This window comes from Anarhichas minor, unplaced genomic scaffold (assembly GCF_050575085.1).
Source record: "Anarhichas minor isolate MPS153535 unplaced genomic scaffold, ASM5057508v1 ptg000071l, whole genome shotgun sequence".
In the NCBI taxonomy this organism is placed as follows: Eukaryota; Metazoa; Chordata; class Actinopteri; order Perciformes; family Anarhichadidae; genus Anarhichas; species Anarhichas minor.
This window is the reverse complement of record NW_027466517.1, coordinates 5,657,556-5,680,642: the sequence shown is the minus strand read 5'-3', so window position 1 is coordinate 5,680,642 and position 23,087 is coordinate 5,657,556. Positions and strand designations below refer to the sequence as shown.

At 41.0% G+C, this 23,087-nt stretch overlaps 1 protein-coding gene across 1 annotated transcript in view; it reads left to right on the top strand.

Moving 5' to 3' along the window:
* LOC142935063 (desmoglein-2.1) overlaps positions 1-10,759 on the top strand; it is a 28,620-nt gene extending 17,861 nt beyond the window's left edge. Inside the window, exons 6-16 of the mRNA XM_076079154.1 lie at positions 381-515; positions 3,357-3,542; positions 3,657-4,228; positions 5,651-5,793; positions 6,408-6,629; positions 7,486-7,725; positions 9,045-9,178; positions 9,597-9,923; positions 10,027-10,243; positions 10,340-10,624; positions 10,677-10,759. Coding sequence (XP_075935269.1) covers positions 381-515; positions 3,357-3,542; positions 3,657-4,228; positions 5,651-5,793; positions 6,408-6,629; positions 7,486-7,725; positions 9,045-9,178; positions 9,597-9,923; positions 10,027-10,243; positions 10,340-10,624; positions 10,677-10,759 — 2,544 coding nt within the window. The remainder of the gene's footprint in view (positions 1-380; positions 516-3,356; positions 3,543-3,656; positions 4,229-5,650; positions 5,794-6,407; positions 6,630-7,485; positions 7,726-9,044; positions 9,179-9,596; positions 9,924-10,026; positions 10,244-10,339; positions 10,625-10,676) is intronic.
* Positions 10,760-23,087: the final 12,328 nt, after the last annotated feature.

Here is a 23,087-nt window from a genome sequence, read left to right as displayed (position 1 = left end):
GAATTCAGAAGTTTGATGAGGAGTAAAAATGAGTCGCTCATCTCTCTGTCTCTCATCATTTGAACCTCTTACAACATCCAACCTCCAAAATGAACTGCTGACTGGTTCCCTTGATTTACCAACCTTGGTCTCGTCCTGTAGATGACAATCAATCATCAATCACACTTTTACATCATTTGAATTGTGGGAACATCAGTTGGAGCAAAATGTCATCTGAAATTTAGCCTCAAGGTGGAATCAAAGCAAGTTTTACAGCAGCACTGTTTTGCCCTGAGGTACTTTGTCACCCTGTAAAGACACGTCGGCTGACTTTTGTCAAAGCCTGCACAGTACGTACTTCATCCAATAACAGAAGAATGTGTCTGTTCTTCCTCCGACAGACTCATGACTTCTACAAACTGGTTGTACAAGGGACTGATCTGGGAGGGGCAGTAGGGGGGCTAACAGGGACAGGAACTGTGGAGATCAAGGTCCTGGATATCAACGACAACCGCCCTGTTCTGGAAAAATCCGAGGTGAGAAAAATGGCATATACAGTACACACAAACACACGCACACACACAGAGTTCAGAAACGGGTATATCAGTAAATGAGACCGGGACGATAGGTGAAAGACTGATATAATATGCACATTTTCCTTTTCTCTTTTTGTCATTTCGTCTTGTTAGTCTCTTGGTGGGTGGTACATAAAAAGAGCACCACCACTGACCAAGCGTCGGTAGTTGGGAGTGAGAATGTGTTGATTGATAACGATTCCTCTTCATCGTTCTTCGTTTGAGGTCATAGTAATCAAGTTAGCGATTAAATATTCTTTGTGGACTAAAGTTGTGATTGACTTTTGCACTTCCAGAAGGTTAGAGGACGCACCAGAGACAGTCTGTGCAGCAGAGTTCGAGATATCCTGACTTTAGTTTTTGGTAGAATTCAAGGTCCAAAAGCACTGAATACCACATCTCCCATAATGCAACTTATTAGCATAATTAGTTCGACTCTACCTGTGTGGTGAAGGCCCAAGTCGTACTGAACCCGAAGGGCCTTTTCAAATCGTGCAAGCACAAAGTCAAGCACAAAGGGAAGGCTAGAGGTGAGAGGTATAGATCAGAGGGTGTGGTGATAATGTATAATAATTACACTCTCATATCACAGCTAAGGGCAATCACTAATGCATGACAACAACAGCTCAAACTCCTTATGCCGTTTATATTCCACAACAAAAAAGTAGGAACCAGCCTACAGTCCTTCTAGAGACAACTGAAAAACAACAACAAGCATTACACTAGATGCCAGTGTGTGAGATTCAGAGTTCAAAACAAATGCAATCCTAAAAATATACTGCTTTCTTATAACGTTCTTCTTCATTTATTTCTTAATTATTTTTTTGTTCCGATGTGACCAACATGTTCTTCGTCTAACTAAACTTTTACTTGCTACCGTCCTTGCTCCAGCTTCCAGTACTCATTTCCCCATTCCATGTAAGCCTCACATCCTTACAGTGATAGGGGTAGGAGTACCAAACTGTGAAAGCAATTCTCACGTAGGTCGTTGCACCTCCATGAAAATAAAGCCTTCAGTTACTTTAATCACAACAAAGACAGCAAACACCTTTTCACTGCAGTATATATATATATATATTAGTGCTAGGCAACGATTACATTTTTTAATCCCGATTAATCTCATTGTTATGGCAAAGTTCAATAATGAATTCAAAAGTAGTGTATTGCGCACTTTTATTTTAAAAGTACTGCTATATGAACAAAAGGGCAATAACATTTGGTTTGCAAACACTTTAAACAAATCAGGTTGTTGTTAACAGCAGTATTCTCTTTACACAGCAGCAGTTCTATCTCTTCACTATCTGTGCTCAGTGTGTGACTGGATGTGAAACGTTCCACTGCTGTGCAACAGGAATAACATGTTTCAGCACGTTTCAGCAAAAATGTGTGTGTTGTGTCTTCATGACAGTCAGAGCATGTGAATGCAGCTCTACTGTTCATCAATATAATGCTGTAACTCCGAGGTGATGATGGTGACCCAGCGATCAAAGAATAAAGACACTTTACCCACAATTTAGGTGTATTTTCCCTTTAACTCACGAGATGCAGCATGTTTTATACTTAATGTGAATATAATTCATACTTTGTTGGCATCTTATTCTGAAAACCGGATGTTCGTCTGAAGAAACCGGATGTTGTCTCACGTTAATCTTTCTGCTAACAAAGTCCTTCGCTCGCTTCCGATCTGTGCCGTTTGAATGCGTTTACCGTGAATGTCAGCATATAGGTGCACTAACATGTAAGTGTCTGCTGAGTTGACCACGGAGATCTGAGTGTCTGCTGACTTTACCGCAGCGATGTCCAGTAGTCTCCATTCCTCCACCGCTGCCAGTGAGCAACGGATTTTCAAAATAAAAAAAAATAAAAAATGCGTTAACGCTCTATAAAATAATTGTCGGCGTTAATTAATTAATGCGTTAATAACGCGTTAACTTGCCCAGCTCTAATATATATATATATATACTTTTTCCTGACTTGATGTAGAATCAAGTTTGGACAAGAACCTATCAGCAGGAACTGAACTATAAGAGCAATATCTCCACAATTCCTGATCTTTGGGATTTTATTTTTTATTTTTACTTCGACACATGACAAGTCCCAGTCAAGGATCGAACCAACGACCTTGTGGTTACAAGACGGTTGACCCTTTGGTCACATGATAACAAGCAGTTACATCTGGAGAGCGATAATAACCACTACCTAGCCTCCTTTAACTTTCTCAACTGACTCCTTTTGACCTCTTCAAAGTGGATGCTCGGGGTGTAAAAGATATCGATACACTTGAGTATCTCAATATTATGTTTTCTGATAATGTATCAATTCTCAAAAACACTGTATCGATTTTTAAATAAATAGTTTCCTGCAAAGATTTGTGGCAGACAGTGGTTTACTTTGTGTTGATGTTGGATGTTACAGAGACTGTGATAAAGGCAAAAGTCCCACTGTTATGATTGCATAAAAAAGTACACTTTTTTATTCTTTACACTTTCATGCATATGATGGTGCAGTCTTTGTGATTTAAGTTTTCCTGAAAGAAGATTTTAGGTAATCGCCATATATGGCTTTGCTCACAGCGTCACAATATATTGAATCGTAACCCCTTGTATCTTGATACTGTACATATTCTTGCCATTACACAGCCCTACAGGATGCTGTGGGTGGTTTTTTCGAGTATTTACATCCAATGTCTGTTTCCACTGTTCATAACGAACAGAAGAGATGACAGTAAGACATGAACAATTATAGCTTTTCGAAACAATTTAAACTCAAGGCTGCATGCTTTGAATCTTGTTGTGTTTGCAGTACTCTGGCTCAGTGGATGAAAATGTTGCTGATGTCGTTGTGATGAGAATCAAAGCTCTGGACAAAGACCTTATAAACACAGACAACTGGCTGACGGTCTATTCAATCGCTTCAGGAAATGAGGATAATCTCTTCTCCATTGAGACAGACAATGTAACCAATGAGGGCATCCTGAAGCTGATTAAGGTATTTTTGTGACTTTACATACAATGTTTACTGTATCTAGTGTTGGTTGGGTCCCTAACAGCTCTTATTGTCCTCTCTCTCCACATTATTTACCCTCCATCCTGGACCAAACAGCCAGTGAATTTTGAAGAACTCCAGAAGCTTGAGCTTGGCCTTCTCATTGCAAATGTAGCTCCATTTGTGGATGGTGGTGCTATGAACATGGATGTAGACATTAAAGTTAGAGAAGGTACACCTATAGCTGCCGGAGCCGGAGCCGGTGCCGGTGCCGGTGCCGAAGCCGGTGCCGGTGCCGAAGCCGGTTCCGGTGCTGAAGCCGGTGCCGGAGCGGTAGCTGCAGCTGGAGCTGATGTTGGAGTCGATGTTGGAGTCGGTATTGGGTTGGATGCAGGACTTAAGCCCGGAGTTGGGGTGAAGCCTGGTGTTGGACCTGGAGTCGGTGTTGGGTTGGATGCAGGACTTAAGCCAGGAGTCAAGCCAGGACCTGGAACAAAGCCAAAGCCAAATGCACCGACTAGCTATCCCATTAAAATAACCGTGAATAATATGCCGGAGGGTCCAACATTCATACCCAACACCAAGATTGTTCCTGTATCAGAAGATGTAAATCAAGCACCTGACGATGGTGTGATCACAACGTTCACTGCAACCGATCCAGACACAGGAGAGCCAGCTGAAGATGTCAGGTTAGTCAAGAGAGGAGACCACAGCTGTAGCTGTACTTGGGCACTGATGTTTGACTTACTGATGTTTGTTATGTTTCAACCAAGTTGCCAGAATAAAATGCTGCCATTGTAAGTTTCTGCAAACCACGGATATGTTGACTTTCAACATTTCTGAACCAAAAATCAACATTTCTACGAGTGTATATCAATGTCACAGTGTTTTAACCGCTCGTGGTGCATTTTCTGTTTCAAAACTGCATTCTCAATTAGGTTTAGGCACCAAAACTACTTTGAAAAGATCATGGTTTGTTATTTTAGGTTTCATACAGGATATGATTGGTATCCTGGGTGAGAGTCCTGTGTTTGATCCGTACATCCACTGCAGCCTCCTCCCTGTGCAGACTTAAGCAGATTTTTTATTTGTAACGTATTTGTGTTATGTCAAATACAAAAGTAATTCGGGAGAAAATATGGTCCCTCGAAAACGTAATTCAAAATGCAGTTCTGTTGTATTGGAACGTCATTTTTAAGATACCAGGCTGAATGTTTATTATGTTATGTTCACCGTCTTAGTTTAGCATATTAGCATGCTAAACTCTACTAGCTAGCAGTAAACACAAAGTGTAGCTGAGGCTGATGGGAATGTCATTTGGTTTAAACGCAAGTATTTGTCAAATTAACATTTTGACCCGATGATGATGATGGTGACCCAATAGTTTTTTAACCATTTGGGCAGGGGGGTCACCATAGTTAGAAAGTCAAGTAGGCCTTAGCCCCACCCTGCTGTTTTTTTGGTCTGAGATGGATAAAAAGGTTAATTTCACTCTCCTGTCTGTGTAGCTTGAGCCAGGAAGTGATTATCTTAGGGTGAAGACTGACAATTGTCTCCTGGCTTTACCAGCACACTCATGGCCCTTTCAGGCACAACACCACAACGACACCACTGCACTCTGAAACCCATTATTTCTAGTGGCTCCCGCTGCAATGTGCACTGAAACCAGTCGCATCGGCGAGGGTAGCAAGTGTCCGTGCGGCCAAGGTGACATCACACCATCAGACACTGCCCTTCCATGCAGCAGGTTTTTACCTGTCCGTGCACATCCAACAATTTCTAACTATGTGGATGGCCTGGAGAAAATGGAGACCTTTGAAGAGCTTTGAGAATGTTTGTCTGCATTAGGGAGAAACCCTGCACAGAGTACAAATCATCAAAAGGTTTCCTCGTTACCATTCCATTAGCTCATGTCCATGCGACCATCCTTGCAGAAGTATAACCAAGGCATTACTTTATCCAAATCACTACTTTTGGTGAAGCAGTTTACTGTTACATATTATTACTTTTCTTAATGTTTTTGTTCCTTTTGGTTGAACAGTTTACTGTTACATATTGTTACTTTTCTTAATGTTTTTTGTTCCCTTTCCTACACATGTGTTGTGCTCCAGTTATGCCAAGGCCTATGATCCAGACAACTGGTTTACCATCGATGAAGAAACAGCTGAGATTAAACTCAACAAGGCACCAGATAGAGAGTCACCGTTCTTGGTGAATGGTACCTACATTGCCAAGATTCTGGCCATAACCAAAGGTAATCCCTTTTGTACTTTATAACCCTGTAGGATAGTTGTTAACAAGAAGGCTTCATTTCTGGCTTCTCGACACTGTAAAAACCGGCTTTGGCTTTCCCCCTGAAGGACTCCATAAACCTGTATAATTATGAGTTGTATGAGCAGCTCATAAACGTAGTTGCCCGAGGTGATCTATGAAATGAAGCGCACTGATCTGTGACAGAAACCTGCCCGATCACGTTGTGACTCAGGGTGTGTCAGCCATAGAATGAAAAACATCTAGTGTCAGTTTTAACACACCTCCTTAAAAAACTCTAGTATCGAAGAAACTATTGAAATGGGGAATTATCCAGATGTACCAATGTTTTGTATTTATTATTTCATTTTGTAATTAATTTAACTTTTTTAATGTATTTGCTTTAAGAATGTACTGAGCAGGTAGTTTCAGCAAGACTTATGTTTGTTTTGTGTAAAGCTGCTAAATGGGGGGAATAGAGAGCTATGACAGGCGACAACGGTCCCACAGCTGGAATCACACTGGGGATGTATCGGCCATATGGCACGCACTATAACAATTTCGCTACATGCAATCAAGTCTGTTTTGTTTGACTTACTTCAACGTTGTCATCCTCAGACATGCCATCAAAGACAGCCACGGGAACAATAGCCATTAAAGTCACTGACTTCAACGACCACTGTCCCACCCTGACCACCACCTACAGCAGTCTGTGCTCCGATGAAAAAACTGTTCATGTCACTGGCTTTGACGAGGATGCTTATCCCAACGCTGCTCCATATACATTCAGAATCGTACCTGAAGGGACTCGAGGCAGCTGGGACGTAGAAGTCATCAATGGTAAGAAAATGTGCAAAAAGAAAAAGTCACGCTGTAATTGATCAAGATATAAATTCTCACTTCCAACTCGTCAAAAAAAGACGTTCTTAAAACTTAGTTACATATACATACAGGTACATGAAATTTCACGTCTGCATTTAATCCATCCAAAGCATTGGAGTTAAACAAATTTAGGGTTTTTTTACCCAGGAGAATTATTTTTTGTAACTTTTGTTACCTAACTTGCATGCTTAACAACTAATCAAGTAATTGTTTTTCTCTAAACCTAACTGAAAAATTGTTTTGTTGTGTAAGTAAACCTAAAAACTAAGTAAACCTACGTTTGGAAGAATATTTTCAAAAGAGACTATATGCATGTCAGGAGCAGAAACTACATTTCCTGTTAAAACAGAAAAGACACTGCATGTAATGAGCGCAAACTGACACACTGTCCCTAAGTCCAAGACTGACACCAAAGGGGAACCTAGATCGTTCTAGTTAGAAGTGTAGTTATTTGACGAGTCGAGAGTGAGAATGTGTTGCAGCTGCCTATATTGAATTTAAGTCAGTGAGCTACGATCAGGTATGAAGCTAACAATAGCGTAGCCTTTTTTAGATTCAGATTTTCAAATTTTTGAACAAATTTAAAACAAAAATGTATTATATCCCAAATAAGGTCATCACTTAATTAAATTAGAGTCTAGATTTAAAGATTTGTCTACAGGACTACAGACTTTTTATTTTGTATTTGCCTGTAATGGTAGCATACAACAGTAGGCATATTAGTATTGCACTAGCAGTTACAGTACTACAAGTATCACTACTAAAGCTGATAGTAATGATGGTGATACAGTGTGAGTTCCTTTGTTGTCTGTAGCTACGAGTGCCGCTCTTCACTCTCTTGAGTCACTGTGGCCCGGCTCATATCAGCTGCAGGTGGAGGTGTTGGACGCTCAGGGTCTGTCTTGTGAGGCCAAAGAAATTTTTACTGTGGTCGTTTGTACCTGTGCGGAAACAACGGACTGCACGTTGAAGACAGCCAGACTAGGAACTACTTCATCTGAGCTCTCTGCCCCAGCCATCGGCCTGCTTCTAATGGCATTGTGCTTACTGCTGCGTGAGTTGAGCTTAAACAAACACCCTAGTACACACAATCACCACATCATGTAGACAAATACCCAGTTTATTTCAGAGATTTAAATATTGTATGATTGATTCTAAGGAGTGTAGCTTCTGACCCACTCAAACGCTGCTAAAGCTATACTGCATATCCAGCTGTGCTGAGAATGACATGGACATCTTTGCAGTAGACAAGTGAGAACAGATGTTCAGGGGGAGAGACAACAAACAGGGCTAAATACTTTCCTTTATAAATATTCATGACTCTTTAGTTGAATAAAGCATATCATTAACCTACTTTGTGAATATTGTTTAAGAGTAGTTCTTTGCAAACCAGTAAGTGAATTTACTGAAAATGAATCCATTGAGTATTGCATTACTCCATTACAAGGGAAAGTAAGTTGCAATGTGATTTACACATATGAAGGGGACAGAATATCTGTGGTGGTGTATTGGATTGAGTTATTGTAAGAAGTGCCTATAATAAGTATGGATTCAAAAATGACCATCAGAGGCAAAGTCCCTCCTCTTCTGATGTCCGCCATGGGCCATTTTTATTTGGAAAAAATATGTACGATAGTCAAAGTTGAGAGACAAATAATAGTTTGATCCTTTTTGAATTGTGCCATGAACTACACATATATTTGTCAATTTAAAAGAATCATCATGAAAATCGCAGTTTGCCGTAGGTTTGTAGTCTCAAACCAATCAGTGAACTGCATCCCTCGTCTCGCACAATGTAGGTCACCAACACCAACATGGCCGTTACCTTGGCTTGCTAGCTTGCTAGGTAATTTAGCTACAATCCACACACAAATGTAACATTATCCTACACTGATTGTATCAAGCAACTCTTTTTATCTGCTGGGAAGCGAAAGAACTAGCAAAACCCAAGTAACGTCACATCCTGGTGCGAAACACTCACATCGTGGCTTCAGCGAGAGACTTCATTAGGCGAGTTTTGGGTGTGTAGTCTTTCTAAATTCGTATTTTCACACGCTTCTACTTTTATGACAAAATACAACTTTCTTAATGTGCAAAATTAAACACCATATATGTGATTCATGGCAATTTTCTCACCATTGACTACCACAGATATATCTCTGAAATAAGGTCCTATGGTGGTCCACTTGGGACTTTAACTCTCTGTAGCGTAAAGTCACCAACTCTCAATTTAACATTAGAAGATTCTTTAAAGGTTGGATTTATTATAAAATGCCATTGCATTTGTTATTTCATCTCTGCTTTTTTGTCTCTTGAGATCAAAAATGCCTTTAAGTTTTACTTTGACATAAATGTTATTGCTTCTCTCTGCAGTCATCCCTCTTCTCCTGCTGTTCTGTCAGTGTGGAGGAGCAAACACCATCTTTCCTGACCAATTTAGTGATCTGCCATTTGACGCCAAAGAACACCTCATATCCTACCACACTGAAGGCAGAGGCGAGGATAAGGTTGGCTGTCATTTTTTGTTTCCTTTTAGTGGAAAGAAAGGTTACATGAAGGATACATAAATCACCCTATCCTACCTCTTGTCACTAATCATTCAAATTGAGTCCAGATAAGGACAAACAGGAGGGTTCAACCTGCCACACCCCTTCTAAAAACAGATTAGTCATATTATTTTTCAAGTACCTAGTAAAGAATTATTCAAAATGATGTTGAAAGTTTAACTAAATTAGCTTATAGTTGGGCATGATGAGTAGTTATAAAGCTCGTTGCATCAACTTTCAGATTTTATGATTTTATGGTTTGGAGTCTAATGACTTTTAACCTTTATGATTTTTTGATACCACACCCAGATTGCCATGTCAAAATCATACAAAATATGTGTTGATTGGTCACATTTTAATTTTTCTGTTCATTTTTTAGGAAGTTCCACTCCTAAGTGTCTCTATTATGTTGGGAAGCCAGAAGAAAGTTGAAGCCGTACAAACAGCGAGCTTCAATGCCAATCCTTCAAAAATTACAGAAACTCATCAGCAAAGGGCAAGCTACGCTGAAACTGTGCAGAAGATTTGGGAAACCAACCAAAGTTCGATGGAGACCGACAACGCCTACGGGTTTTCGACGAAATCTTTCAACCATGGCAATGGCAGTGCTTCACTCAACAGACAAACATCTGGTGGCCAACACACGACAGCTCTGTACGAGGATATAGCCCTACCTGACGCTTTCCTCCATGATTACTACTCACAGGTACTGTGTTAGCTTTGAATGCAGCTGTTTTTCCCCAGATCTGTCACATTCAAACAGATGTTTAATGACACCAGCGTTTGTGCTTTTTCCTTGCCCTAAACAGAAAGCGGCTTGTGCTGTGCAAGTGAAGGACTGTCCTTTGGAGTATGACTTTGAGGGCCAGGGCTCCTCTGCTGGCTCAGTGGGCTGCTGCAGCCTCCTGGGGTCTGACAACGACCTGCAGTTCCTCAATGACCTCGGGCCAAAGTTCAAGACTCTGGCTGAGATCTGTTGCCCTCCTACACCTAGACCGAAACCTTCTCTGACACACAGCATAACAGGCGCTGTCAAAACACACATAGTTGATATTGCTGAACCGGTTAATATGCCCAAAATTGATCGCATTGTTGAAACAAAGCATACCGATATAAAGACAGAGAAAGTCATGTCATCTACTGACATCTCCAAATCATCTGACAGTACTGTAAGCACTGCCCCAGCATCCATGACACTTCCTCACTCCAATGTTACTAACATCAGTCATTCCTCTAACATCAGTCATTCTGCTAATCTGCACCATCAAGCTCAGACAGTCATACTACAGCAGCAGCCAGTTTACTACACCACCGGCCCTGTACTACAGCCTGTGCACTATGTAGTTCAACCACAGCTTCAGAACAGTGTTCTGCTGGCAGATGGGGCCCATGGAGCCAATTTTCCAGGCCTGTATGTAGTCAGTGAACCTCAAAGTCCTTCTTCTGCTCTCATAATCAGTAGAACCCAAGGCTCTCCTTCTGGGTTACTTTTACGGAGCATTGAGAGCCCCACAAGCCCTGTCAGGCTCGCCAGTCCAGTAAGTCCCAGCCTGTTGCTACCTGGTGGCCCAGGAGTATCTCAGGGCTCAGTCCTTGCAGAAGGCTGGAAAATGGTAGGGCCAAATCCTGATGGTAGTTATATGTTAGTTAAAGACATGGGTAGTCCAGGTGAGGCAAAGGGGGTGAACCCAGGCACATCTCAGGGCACTTTGCCAAGAGATGCTATCCTGGAAAAAGAGGCTGCTCCCCCTCAGGGGGTTTTAGGTCCAGCAGCCCAGGGGAGTGTGTACGGCATTCTGCCAGGACACACCATTGCTAAAAAGGGGGATTTTGTTGCAGTAAACAGCAATTTGGGGAAAACATGGGTTGGGCAGCCAGGGCAGATGGGTTTTGGGCCAGGTACTGTTTTGGGAGTTGGTGTTGGACAGCCAAGAATGGGAATGGGACATGTGGTGTCTATGAAGCCAGAATTCAGACAGGCAGGAATTTGGCCGACTGGGATAAATCCCGTTGGGATTAGGCAGGTCAGTGTAAACCAGTTCCAAGGAATTCCACCATTGGAGCAAACAGAGGATACTAGTGGTTTTCTAAGAGCATGTAGAATAGCTTTACCAAAGAAAGACAAGATCACCATTACTGTGGAAACCGCAAAAACTCATCAGCATTCAAAGGAAGAGGGGATGATGAAAAATCAGTTTCAGGATGACAGCAATCCAGGTCAGAACATGCATGAGGACACAGTTGAAGAAAGGCCAGAGGTGGTCACCTACACATCAGAGCATGATACAACACTTGATGATGAGAAGCCTTGTAAGGTGGTCCAAAGTGCATTTGAGGACAATGAGAGTGTAGAAGAGTATCCAACTCAAACATCAGAAAAATCTTCAATTGTAAATTTTGAGGGAATCGCTGAAGATCCAGCGAACACATTTACAGATGCGATAAGTCAATCAACAGAATCCAATGACTCACAACATAAAGCAGAGGAAGAAAAGTTAGAACTGCAGAAAAAGCATGTTCCCTCTGAAGGTTTTTCCAAGGAAGGAATATCTATGGTCATTGAAATGTCCACAGAAGCTTTGCAGTCTGGATCAGATGTCACAGATTTAGTTAATACAGTCAAAGAGAATGAAGAGTTATCAACATTCTCTCAAGGAGAGGGAGCCACTTCTACTCCAGACCCCATCAACATTGTAGACGATCAAATACATGATAGCACAGAAGAAAATGTGGGCAGACATGAAGCAGCACCTTTGAAAGAAGAGGAAGTGGAAGAAGAGGGGAGTTCAGCTCAGCTGAGCATAGTTGAAGGTTCAGAGGACAGAAGTGCTGACGTTGGGTCAGAACCTCAATTAAGTGAAGTCACAGAGGAACTAAGTGACAGGGACCTGGAGGAAGATATCAGTCCAGCAGAGAATGTTGAAAGAAATCAGGTCATTGCCACCTCTGATAGTATCCAGGCAGAAGAAAATATGGAGGAAATGACTACTGTCACCAGTGATTCTTATGAAGAGGTTACGGCTGAGCAGGAGCAAGTCTTAGATCCTGAAGTGGGAGTCAATTCTGTGGTTGACAAATTGTCAGCAGCTCCTCTAAATGAGATTTCAACAGACACTGTGAATGAGTCTGAAGAGAGGTCCATCCCTGATCAAAAAGCAATGCCAGATCTAGGGAACAGGATAGATGAAAGTCATACAAAGACAGCTATTGCTGATTCTGAAGCAAGAACATCATTGCAAACTGTGAGCACTATTTTAACTAATGAAGAAGATCTGGGTGACTCCAATTTGATATTAGCATCAGCAGAAATGACCACTCAAGTACAAGCAGAGGACTCTAGTGTCCCAACCATTTCAACATCAGAGCAACATCTGGATATAGCGAAAGACAGTAGCACTGGCTACAGAGAAGAAGATGATGCTAATCAACAACATATAATGTCGGAATCAGGAGTATACAAGGATCAAGTCGATACAGATGCAGACAGTATAAGTGATGTAGAGAAAGAGAAGAGTATTTTGGAGGAAGGAGTGTCACAGCAGAGTGTTAGCACCCCCAATGACCCCCAAGATGAAGACACTGAGAGACAATATGCTTTGAGTTCTCAAATGGAGGATCATTTCACCTCAGATGACAACATTACTGAAGATGAAGATGCTTTGGGGAAAATGGCGTCACCTTTACAGAAAAATATAAGCTTCTCAGATGACCAAGATGAAGGGAGTGCAGAGGAAGATTCATCACTTACAAGTTTTGAAGTGGATGGTTTCTTAATTTCAGATGATAACATACAAGTTCCAGAGGAAGAGGACGAGGAGACTGCAGAGGAAATGTCGTTGTCCATACATCAAAATGTTAGCATCACAGACCACCAAGATGAAGATATTAAAAGAGAAGCTGTATTAGGAAGTTCTCTTTTGGAGGATCAGATCATCACAGGTGACAATATGGATATTGGAGAGAAGGAGGAGCATATTGTGGAAGAAGTGGCATCAGCCATGCAGCTACATCTTAGCATCTCAAATGACAAAGATGAAAAGATTGGAGAAGTAAATGCAGGAAGTGTGATTCACCAAGTAGAAAATCAATTCCTCTCAGAAGACAGCATAAGAGACGGCCCGACAGAGGAGAATATTGTGGAGGAAGAGTCACCTGTACATCAAACGGCTTTCATCTCAGAGGAAAATGAGGAGAGTGGAAAAGAAGATTCCCACACAGTTTTTCAAGCGAATGATAAGCTCATCTCAGATGACAGTGTAAGTGATGGAGAGAAAGAGGCACCATCCATACAGCATAACATTTGCATTTCAGGTGCACCAGGCACAAGTTCTCACGTAGAGGAAGAAGACATTCAGTCTACCCAGCTGTTAGAAGAGGACTCTCAGCCTTTAGAGACTGAATGTTTATCTGAGGAAGATATTAATTTTGCAAGTCAACATGCAGAGATGAACCCGGTGGCAGCAACGTCAAAGATGGTCGAAACTCAAGAAACCCCTTGTGAAGTTACTCCACATCAAGGGATGAGCTTTTCTCAGACAGGAGACATAACTCTGGATATTCCTGAGAGACAAGAGACCGTTGGTCAAGCGTTAGTGACGGGTGCTAACTTGGAGGGTTTAGATACTGTGGTTACATCTTCGGAGAAGCTGAGATCATCCAGGGTGGCCACTGGACAGGTTTTCATGTCCAGTCAAGATAAAGGGGCCAGTAGTAGAATATTGGCATCTGGACGAGTTGCTGAGGGTGAAACTAACCAGTATGATTACCACAACACAGACATAGATCTAATTGAACAGAGTAAGCTTGGAGATCTCACTTTGAAAGAAGGCAAAGCAGAGGTCACTTTTGACCCAGAGATAACAGAGGGATTAGATCATAGTGCAACTACTGCATCTGGTCAGGTATCACCAACAGTTTATTCACAGATTAAAGTGGTGGACAAAACCATATCTTCAGTGTTGGAAAAAGACCCAGGCTCATCAGAGAGAGGAACTGCATGTTTTATTGGAACGTCGGACGTAGCTGAGGATGCAGGTGACCTTGGTCAGAATGAGAGAGTGCACATGATTAGAGAAGCAGCAGGGGTCTGCCCAAATACTGTGGGGAGAGCTGGTTGGACAGAGGTTGTGTCAAAAGCTTCAGATTACGCGGATGGTACTGAGGCAGGTGGTGGTGAAGTGAGTCCTGTACAGCTTCAGTCAGTCATCAGCCAAGCTCCTTGGAACAAATCCAGAAAGAGTAAAAAAGACTCCAACAAGAGTCAAAACAACCCCTCTGGAAAGTGCAAACAACAGTGATTGCTTACAGTAACCCGCAGCATTAAATGTGCAACTGGGATGCCACATTTCAATTGGCAACTTTCTGCACCAATGTCATCATTGAAGTACTTCACCATTTCTTGGGTTTAATGAAATTAAATCTTTAAAAAAGGAGGGCTGTTTTACCCAGTAAATATAACACACTCAATATGTGAGGCTTCTGTTAACTTTAGACCTTCATCTGGTAAAGTGATAAGACAAACGAAGTGCTCGATGTACTGATACAGCTCAGCTGATGACAGGCCTGGTTTGTGTAGCAGTGTTGAGGCTGTGTGGGGCAGACAGGCAGAAATCTAAGCAAGTCACAGGTGAAGGGCAATGCACACCGGCATTTTTTGACACACTCAAGACCAGACACCAGCGGTGTCTTGACATCGTGACCTAGACAGATTGAACCGCACCAACCAGCAATGATTGAAGTCAATGCATCAGGATTCTACTCTGTGGTAATTCCCAATGCTGATGTGTGTTTTGACACATTATCTCGTCGGGTTGGCACATCCCAGCTACCCTACCTTGAATCTGCGGCCGGTTTGTGTCCCAACTAAGCATACTGAACACTCCACATAGCACAAAGAAGTTAACTTCTGAACTTCAATGCCCAGACATAGTTTATGTTGATGCTAGTTGACCATGACTTTTATGTCAAACAGCCCCAGAAATTGGTTTGGTCATGAGTTCCAGACATGACATTCCACGCCATAAAGTCCACAGTGAAGACGCTAAAATAACATACACAATAAGACCAGAACATAATCATAATAAAACACGTTCATCATATTGAGACAACAAGAAAGTCAAATTAAAAGTCAATGCACAACAGTAAAATAAAAATGTATATAAAAGGGCAAAAGTGAAATAGTTGTTTGATGCTTTATTAAAGGAGCAATATACGACATTTAGAGCATTAAGCTGCATGTTATACAAGCTGATGGCTACAAGAGTTCTTCTGTCTACTTATTTGGATTTTATTTTCTAGAAGTGTCTTTCAGCAGCTCAGGTTTCTGCTGTGACTGAAGTTTGAGTGAAGGGGATGGGTGCTGTCCTGTCATTCTTTTCTAGTTTTTGTAGGATGAGTTTGGTGTACAGGCTTGTGATTTTAGGGTCAATGTCTATGATCTTTCCCACTGTCCTGATTTGTTGTTGCAGCCTGGCTTGGTGCTGTTTGCTCATTTTACCAAGCACAAAGATAAGACAAAGACTTAACACCGACGTATCAAGTATTTGTAATATCCGATAGTTTGCATTAAAATAGTTAAATTTGCGCAAAAAGTACATTCTCTGTTGAAATTTCCTGACTTTTGAAGTGGCACAGTCTGCGAAGATGAGCTTTCTTGTCTACTCGTACTTTATTCCACAGGATAACAAATAGATAAAGACAGAGAAATTTACCAACAGAGACAAAAAGCAGAATGTCATTGTGTTGGTCAAGCTTATTCCACAGAGTCTTTGTTAGTGAGCGTGTTTATATTTTCACATTAAACAAGTCTACGTAACATTTTCTGAAAAGCGGGCCACTTTGGCAACAAGTAATAATTAGAGGAAAAGGGTCAATGCTGAAACATGGCACACAGTAGCACAAGTAGAAGAGACCTAAAGTCAGTGAGGTGACTCAGGGATGTCCTTTACACAGCACTGTCTATCTAAGGTATGCTGACAATAGCTGCTTTAGTCACCATAACTGATGATCCCTGTGTGTTCTACCGAGAAACGAGAGATTTTATAATATCTCATGATTTCAACTTTTGACTTGCAAGAGAATGAATGTGTTACTTCTGCTTTCAACATGTGCATGGCTGCACTTTGAAGGCCCAATCAGAAGTTTGGGATTAAACACTTTCATTTCACAGTACATTACATTACATTACAGTCATTTAGCAGACGCTTTTATCCAAAGCAACTTACAATAAGTGTATTCAACATCGGTATTCAAGAGAACTACTGGTCACCAGAAGTCATAAGTGCATCTCCTTTACACAAGCATCTAAGAGCATAAACCAGAGCCAACGTACAGAAACAAACTAATACGAATACAATAAGTGCAGCAAACTAGTATGAATACAATAAGTGCAGCAAACTAGTATGAATACAATAAGTGCTGAGTGGAAGACAGTAAATTGTCATATATCATTGAAGACTTTACTAATTGAAAAATCTGTTTTGTGTGTTTGTCAATTCGTAATAATTGAATATTAAATTTTATAGTTTTGATTTCAAACATCACTGATGGGAAAAGCTTTTACATGATCAGAAAACATTAATAAATTCATTAGAGCTGGTGTCTGTAATAAAAAACCTGTCAAGTTCCAAACCTGTGTTTAGAATTAGGTGGTGGGTCAACCCTTTTGTTTACAATTACTTGCATATTGAACCTTACATATCTTGCATAATGTATCTTTCATTATCTTTAATTTCATTCTTACCTTATAACCATGTCGGTGTTTTAGGCATCTCTTCTTATTTTCTTTCAGCCGAAGTGTAAATAACAGACAGAACATGTTTAACTGGTTGAAACATACGCTGGAGAAACTATGCTAGATCTGTGAACGTATTTGTCTGCACCTGTTTGTGGGAGTAAGTGTGTTACAGGAGTAGTTTGGTATTAAAATACAATTTGGGAACGCTGAATCTGTCATCATTTCATTTAAATCAGTCACTTTGATGCACAGTATGATGTGTGTTGTGTACAGTAACTGTGCTCTTTGTTCCGTGTGCTGTATTAGTTTTATTATGCTTCAGCACTGGCGATAAGCATGATGATTTCAGGTTGTCTACTTTATGTCTCTTCGTCCGCACAAATGTACACTTGGACTCAAGGATGAACTGATAAGATTTTGGTGGTCAAAGTTAACTTTAACCTCACAAACACATTTTGGTCATAACTCAAGAATCTTATGGTAATTTTGTCAATTTGACACAAATGTCTAATAGGATAAAATGATGTAAGTGATGATGTTTTGGACATGGATGTAAACTTATTGGTGGAGGCATACATGGCTTCTTAGAAGTGTGCTCTCAGGGTTGAACGCTAACTGTATCCTGGATGTTTCTCAGCAGGATTACGGAAAAACTACAGGCCAGACTTTCATAACCCTGAGTGGAGGGGTGTAGCATGGGACAAGGAGGAACCTATACACAAATACATTTTCACTTATTGGCCTTGGCAGAGGTCTGCTCTCTCCGAGTGCTCTTCGAGTTGTACAGAAGGCATTTTAAAGAAAGAGATTCCTGAACAACACATCGTCACTCCCAATGCTTGGTCAGAGCCCGTAATCCTCAAACTATGATGCTCTACGTTCCCCTCTGGCATCAGTTTTGGACGTGTCTTTTCAAAATAAACTTTCATCTTCACAGGAAGTTAGGGTTCATTAGTTAGGGTTAGGAAGAGATCGTGGTTGACATTAACTTCATTGACTTGCGACTCACATGACCTACGACTGTCGCAGTAAAATACTTCAACGTTGTCTTGGTTTCAGCTGTCTCCTGTGTTTGTTTAAAGTTTAAAAGTGTGAAAATGGGTGGACATATGTACATGTAATCTGATCTACTTAATTAGGCATGTACTAATTATAAGATCAGCCAGTGCAGGTGATAAAATAAATGTGTTTTCCATTAAAGCAGGGCTAGGATTTAAGAAATCCTGAGACGATGAGTCCAATGCCCCACTAATGCTGACCTGGGAACCAGACAAATCGTCTGGCGTCTGGCCCCCCTCACCGAACCCTCCAGCAACTTGAGATGTGACGGCCCAATCCAGTAGACATCACTGCTTTCTGTCATGTCTTAATAGGAATATAGCCCAGAATGAAAAGTGATCAGAAAGTTCTATCAGCAGCAGAGCAGACTGAGTGCTTGTACTGGGCAGCTTCAAGGTGTGAATGTGTGTCACTGTGAGTGAAGGCACGCCCTTCTGCAACACCCCAATAAAATATGTGATTGTATAATTATATATATCATTTATGAATATCATATATCTAGAGTGGGGTGCTTCTTATAATGACCAATACAAGAGAACTTTACTGCACGTCAGTTCAAAGTAAAACGTTTGTAAAAACCTTGAAGCTCAATATCTCAAAGCACTCAGATCACAGACACAACTTAAAACTTCCAAAGTAACAACAGTCCTTTCCTTCCCCGTGTCTACTGTCAACATCTTTACTGCAAACAATCTAATAATAGTAGATAATAATATAGTAATGAGAAGAAGAAGAAGGATCTTTACACATTTGTGTTGTGCAGTTTGAGCTGCATGTTGCATTTCACTAGAAACTAATGAATAAGTCATTGACAGAAGTGCGGCTTTGTCTCTCTGCTTAGATTGAATGTTGAGAATATCTGAGACGTCTTGTTCTCATGTCAAAAGGAATCGTGTCTGTTGGAAAGCGAGATGTGACCGTTTACACTGCAGCGTCAATCAGTGTCAACACCTGCATTAGCACAGGTGCATTAAAACACTTTGGCATGATGTCAAGAACATTCCAACAGAAATCCCCTCCTGTTAACAGCTGATCTGTTCACATCAATGATTAACTCTTCTGCAATAGCGTGCAGCAGCAGCAGCAGTGATGTGAGGAGGACACCCCTGTCAAACCTGTCGTACTGCTCACACACTCTCCCAGGGCCTGTCCCACGGAGCAGGATTGGGGGTTAGTGGTTTTCTTCTTACTGGGGGAGATCGGCATGGTAACTCGTGCTGCAAACCTAACGTGCTCCGGCAGCAGGTTATGTTGGAGATAAGAGATCAACCCGTATAAAAGCACTGCCTACTGACCAATTAAAGCTTTGTACGTGGATCATTACATGATATTACACAAAAAGTTAAAGTCATAATCCAGACTAAAAGCAACACAGTTTAGAATTATAACAGCTGGCAAAACATCACAGATTGTTTCGATGTGTACATTAACAGGCTTATAATATCACTGCCCATGTCGAGCACAAGATCTGACTATAATTACATGAGTATTCTGTTCAGTTAATGTGATGCGTAGATGTATTTTCATGGCGTGTATGACAATATCTTAGCCTTATTCTTTCAGCTGCAACCCCGGCGGTGTGAAACAGACTTGGGGGCACATAAGAAATGAAGCATCGCGTTAGTTCATGCAGGACATGGAGGTCATACGCCTCTAGCAGTAACCAGCTGATTGAATCATGCTTCTAATGGCCACACACCAATCACAGCCCACTCTCACCTCAAGGAGGTTCATTTAAATAGGACTCCCTCCTCACTGATCCTTTCTACCATAACTATAACTATAGTGCATGCTGCAGCCTGTTACGTCTGCTCTGCTCTAGTGTCGTACACTTTTCTTTTGCTTATATGTGTATTGGTTTTGTCTATACGTTTCTGTGTTTATCTATGAATTTTGATTCCATTTGTATTTGAAATGTTGTCATTTTAGGCCTTCAAACATCTGGCCGGGGACAGCAGACAAACACTAGCCTCTCTGGCTCACTCACAGTTTCACTGATTGGTGTGCATTGTCCCCGCAAAATAACCAAATAAACAAATAAAATAATAAAATAATGAGCCTGAAGTAAACTTTGAATGCATTTCAACCATTTGCTATGCAAGATGAACTCTGAACTAGAAAGGGTGGAGGCTGGGGTGGAGGAGGCAAAGCTTTGCCAGCAGTACGGTCTGTAACAGCATAGGTGTAGCACCATTCGCAGCGAAACAGGAAGTTGTTGTAACTCGGCCGTACATTGTCTAATCTGCTCCAAATCTCTCATATGTCATAACATCCTGAACCGGAACACATCTATATGATCATTTAGAATCATAGTAATAGCGCCACCTAGTGGCAACCGGAAGTTGTAAGTTGTGTACTTTGACATCCTGCTCCTCACAGATTAATCAGATCCCTCTAAAATGTTGTCAGAACAGCCTTAAGACCTTGATAATGCTTCATTGTGAAGATTATAAGAAGTTGTTGAAGGGCGGCGACGTGGCGGCTCGGCGAATTTCGATCCTTCGCCATAAACGAATAAACTGATGTAACTCGACTCCACATCATCAGATCTTTACCAGATTTCACATGTTTGATTAGACTCCAGGCCTGAAGACATCTGCAGGCCAATTTTGAATCATAGTCATAGCGCCACCTACTGGTAACAGGAAGTTAAAGTCTTTATACTTTGGCTTGTTTCTCTTAGTAGGTAAATCAACAAAGATAATTTTGAGAGGTTAAAAATGCTCGAAACATAAGCAAACTTGGCAAGCAGATTACAAGCCCAAAATGTAGTTATAGAATATGATTTTATTGGTTCAGAGTGGCAAATCGGCTCAATAGCGCCCCCTACAAAATTTCGACGAAGCAGCCCTCGCAGTATGTTTGACCTAGATGTATGAAATTTGGTAGGAACATGTATCACATATGGACATAAATAACAGTCTCTTGGGGCCATGCTCTAAACCCAACCGGAAGTCAGCCATTTTGAATTTGTTATGAATTTCTAGTGTCGTTTTTGTCATTTCCAGGCGCTGCACTTTAACGAACTCCTCCTAGGGAATTAATCAGATCAACTTCAAATTTGGTCGGTACAGTCTAAAGACCTTTGTGATGAAAAGTTACTCAAAGCTTGTTGTTTCGTGAAAAGCTGTTGCCGTGGCGACGCATTCTTCACCATGAAAAATTAAGGTGTTTTTGAGAGGCTAGAAATGCTCGAAACATAAGCAAACTTGGCATACACATTTAAAGCCCAAAATGTAGTTATATAATATGATTTTATTGGTTCAGAGTGGCAAATCGGCTCGATAGCGCCCCCTACAATATTTCAACGATGCAACCCTCGCTGTACGTTTCATATAGATTTACACAATTTGGTAGGCACATGTATCACATGTGGACTTAAAATAAAGTCTCTTCGGACCATGCTCTAAACCCAACTGGAAGTCAGCCATTTTGAATTTTGTATGAATTTCTAGTGTTTTTTTTTCCATTTCCAGGTGCTGTACTACGAACTCCTCCTAGGGAATTAATCCGATCAGCTTAGAATTTGGTCAGAACAATCTAAAGACCTTAGTGATTAAAAGTTACTAAAAGCTTTAGGTTTCATCGAACGACGTGGATATGGTGTGATGGCCATTTTACATGGTTCACCATCATCCATCAAGCTGTTGTAACTCGACTGTACTTTGTCAAAACTGTCCCAAACTTGACATGCTTGTTGACTGTCATGGCTTTAGGACTTCTGCATTCCAATATTAACTCATTGTCATCGCGCCACCTACTGATAAGCACGGACGTAAGCAGGATTCTATAATTACAGCGGCCCAAACACTGAACTTATTGAAAGGGTTTGTGGGCACACCATGATAAAAAGACTTCTCTGATCTAAATATGTGCAAACTAAGATGCTTGGAGAGCAAAAGTTAGATAACAGTGGTTCTCAAACCATGTCAGTGGGCATTAGTATAAATGATCTGTCCAGAGCTTCTTCATGACAATCAGGTTAAATGTTACAATGAATGCTTCACACTACAATCTAAAGTTACAGAAGAACTTAAAATGAAAACAGTGTTAAATTAAAGTGTTCAAGTAACAGCAAATGGCACTACTGTTTTGTTAACTTTCATGTAAGTCCAAATACAATCAGCAGGACACTGCAGGGAGTTGAACCCCATCCCAGTAAACTGACAGTCTGTTATGTTACAAACACTAAAGCACATTCACACACATTCCTTTTCTTAATGATATTTAAAGGCTTACATTTATGATTGTATCGGATGTACACTCAAAACATTTGAGGCTTAAGACCTGGCAACATGATCTTGCTACGCTGCTGGTCTACACAGGAAATATCTCACTCGTGCACGCACAGTGTGATGGTCACAGAAATTCATGGCCGCGTCACCCAGAGTCCTGCCAGTACCAGGAAATACCGTTTAACTCGTGCACGCAGTGTATGACGGTCACAGAAATGCATGGCCAGAGTCCTGCCAGTACCCTCGACGTGCGTGAAATTGCGAGAGCCCAATCAATGCTGCTCGCAGCTTTAATTATATACTATTATTATTATATACTATTATAGAATTAGATCCCAGTGGCGGCTGCTAAGGATCGTTTCTCTCAGCGTTGTAAAGTCCAAAAGATCATTTAATAAATTCACATCATGTTTTTATCCAACAACATATTCTGCTTCAATCCATATGTGTTGTTGTTTGGACTTTCAAAGACAACATTTTCACTGTGTAGGTCTCCTGCAGGCACACGCCTGTGACACGCCTGGCACACGCCTGTCACAGCGGTCTAGCAGAAATCTAGCAGCACCATGATTTATATTTATACAACCACGATAACACAAAATCTGTGTATTCTGTGAACACATATTCATATCATATATTCACTTGTGTTTAATCTTTTTGAGCCGTGTGACATGTCTCTTTCAAAGCAGCAACAACACACTGAATTACTTTGTACATCACCCTGCTGTTTACTTAATATTCCTTCAGAATGTTCTCACAGACGTCTGTGGAAGATTGTTCCAGTCCAGTGCATCTACTCACATATCAGAATACAAACAAACTGTACATTTGTGTAAAGTGA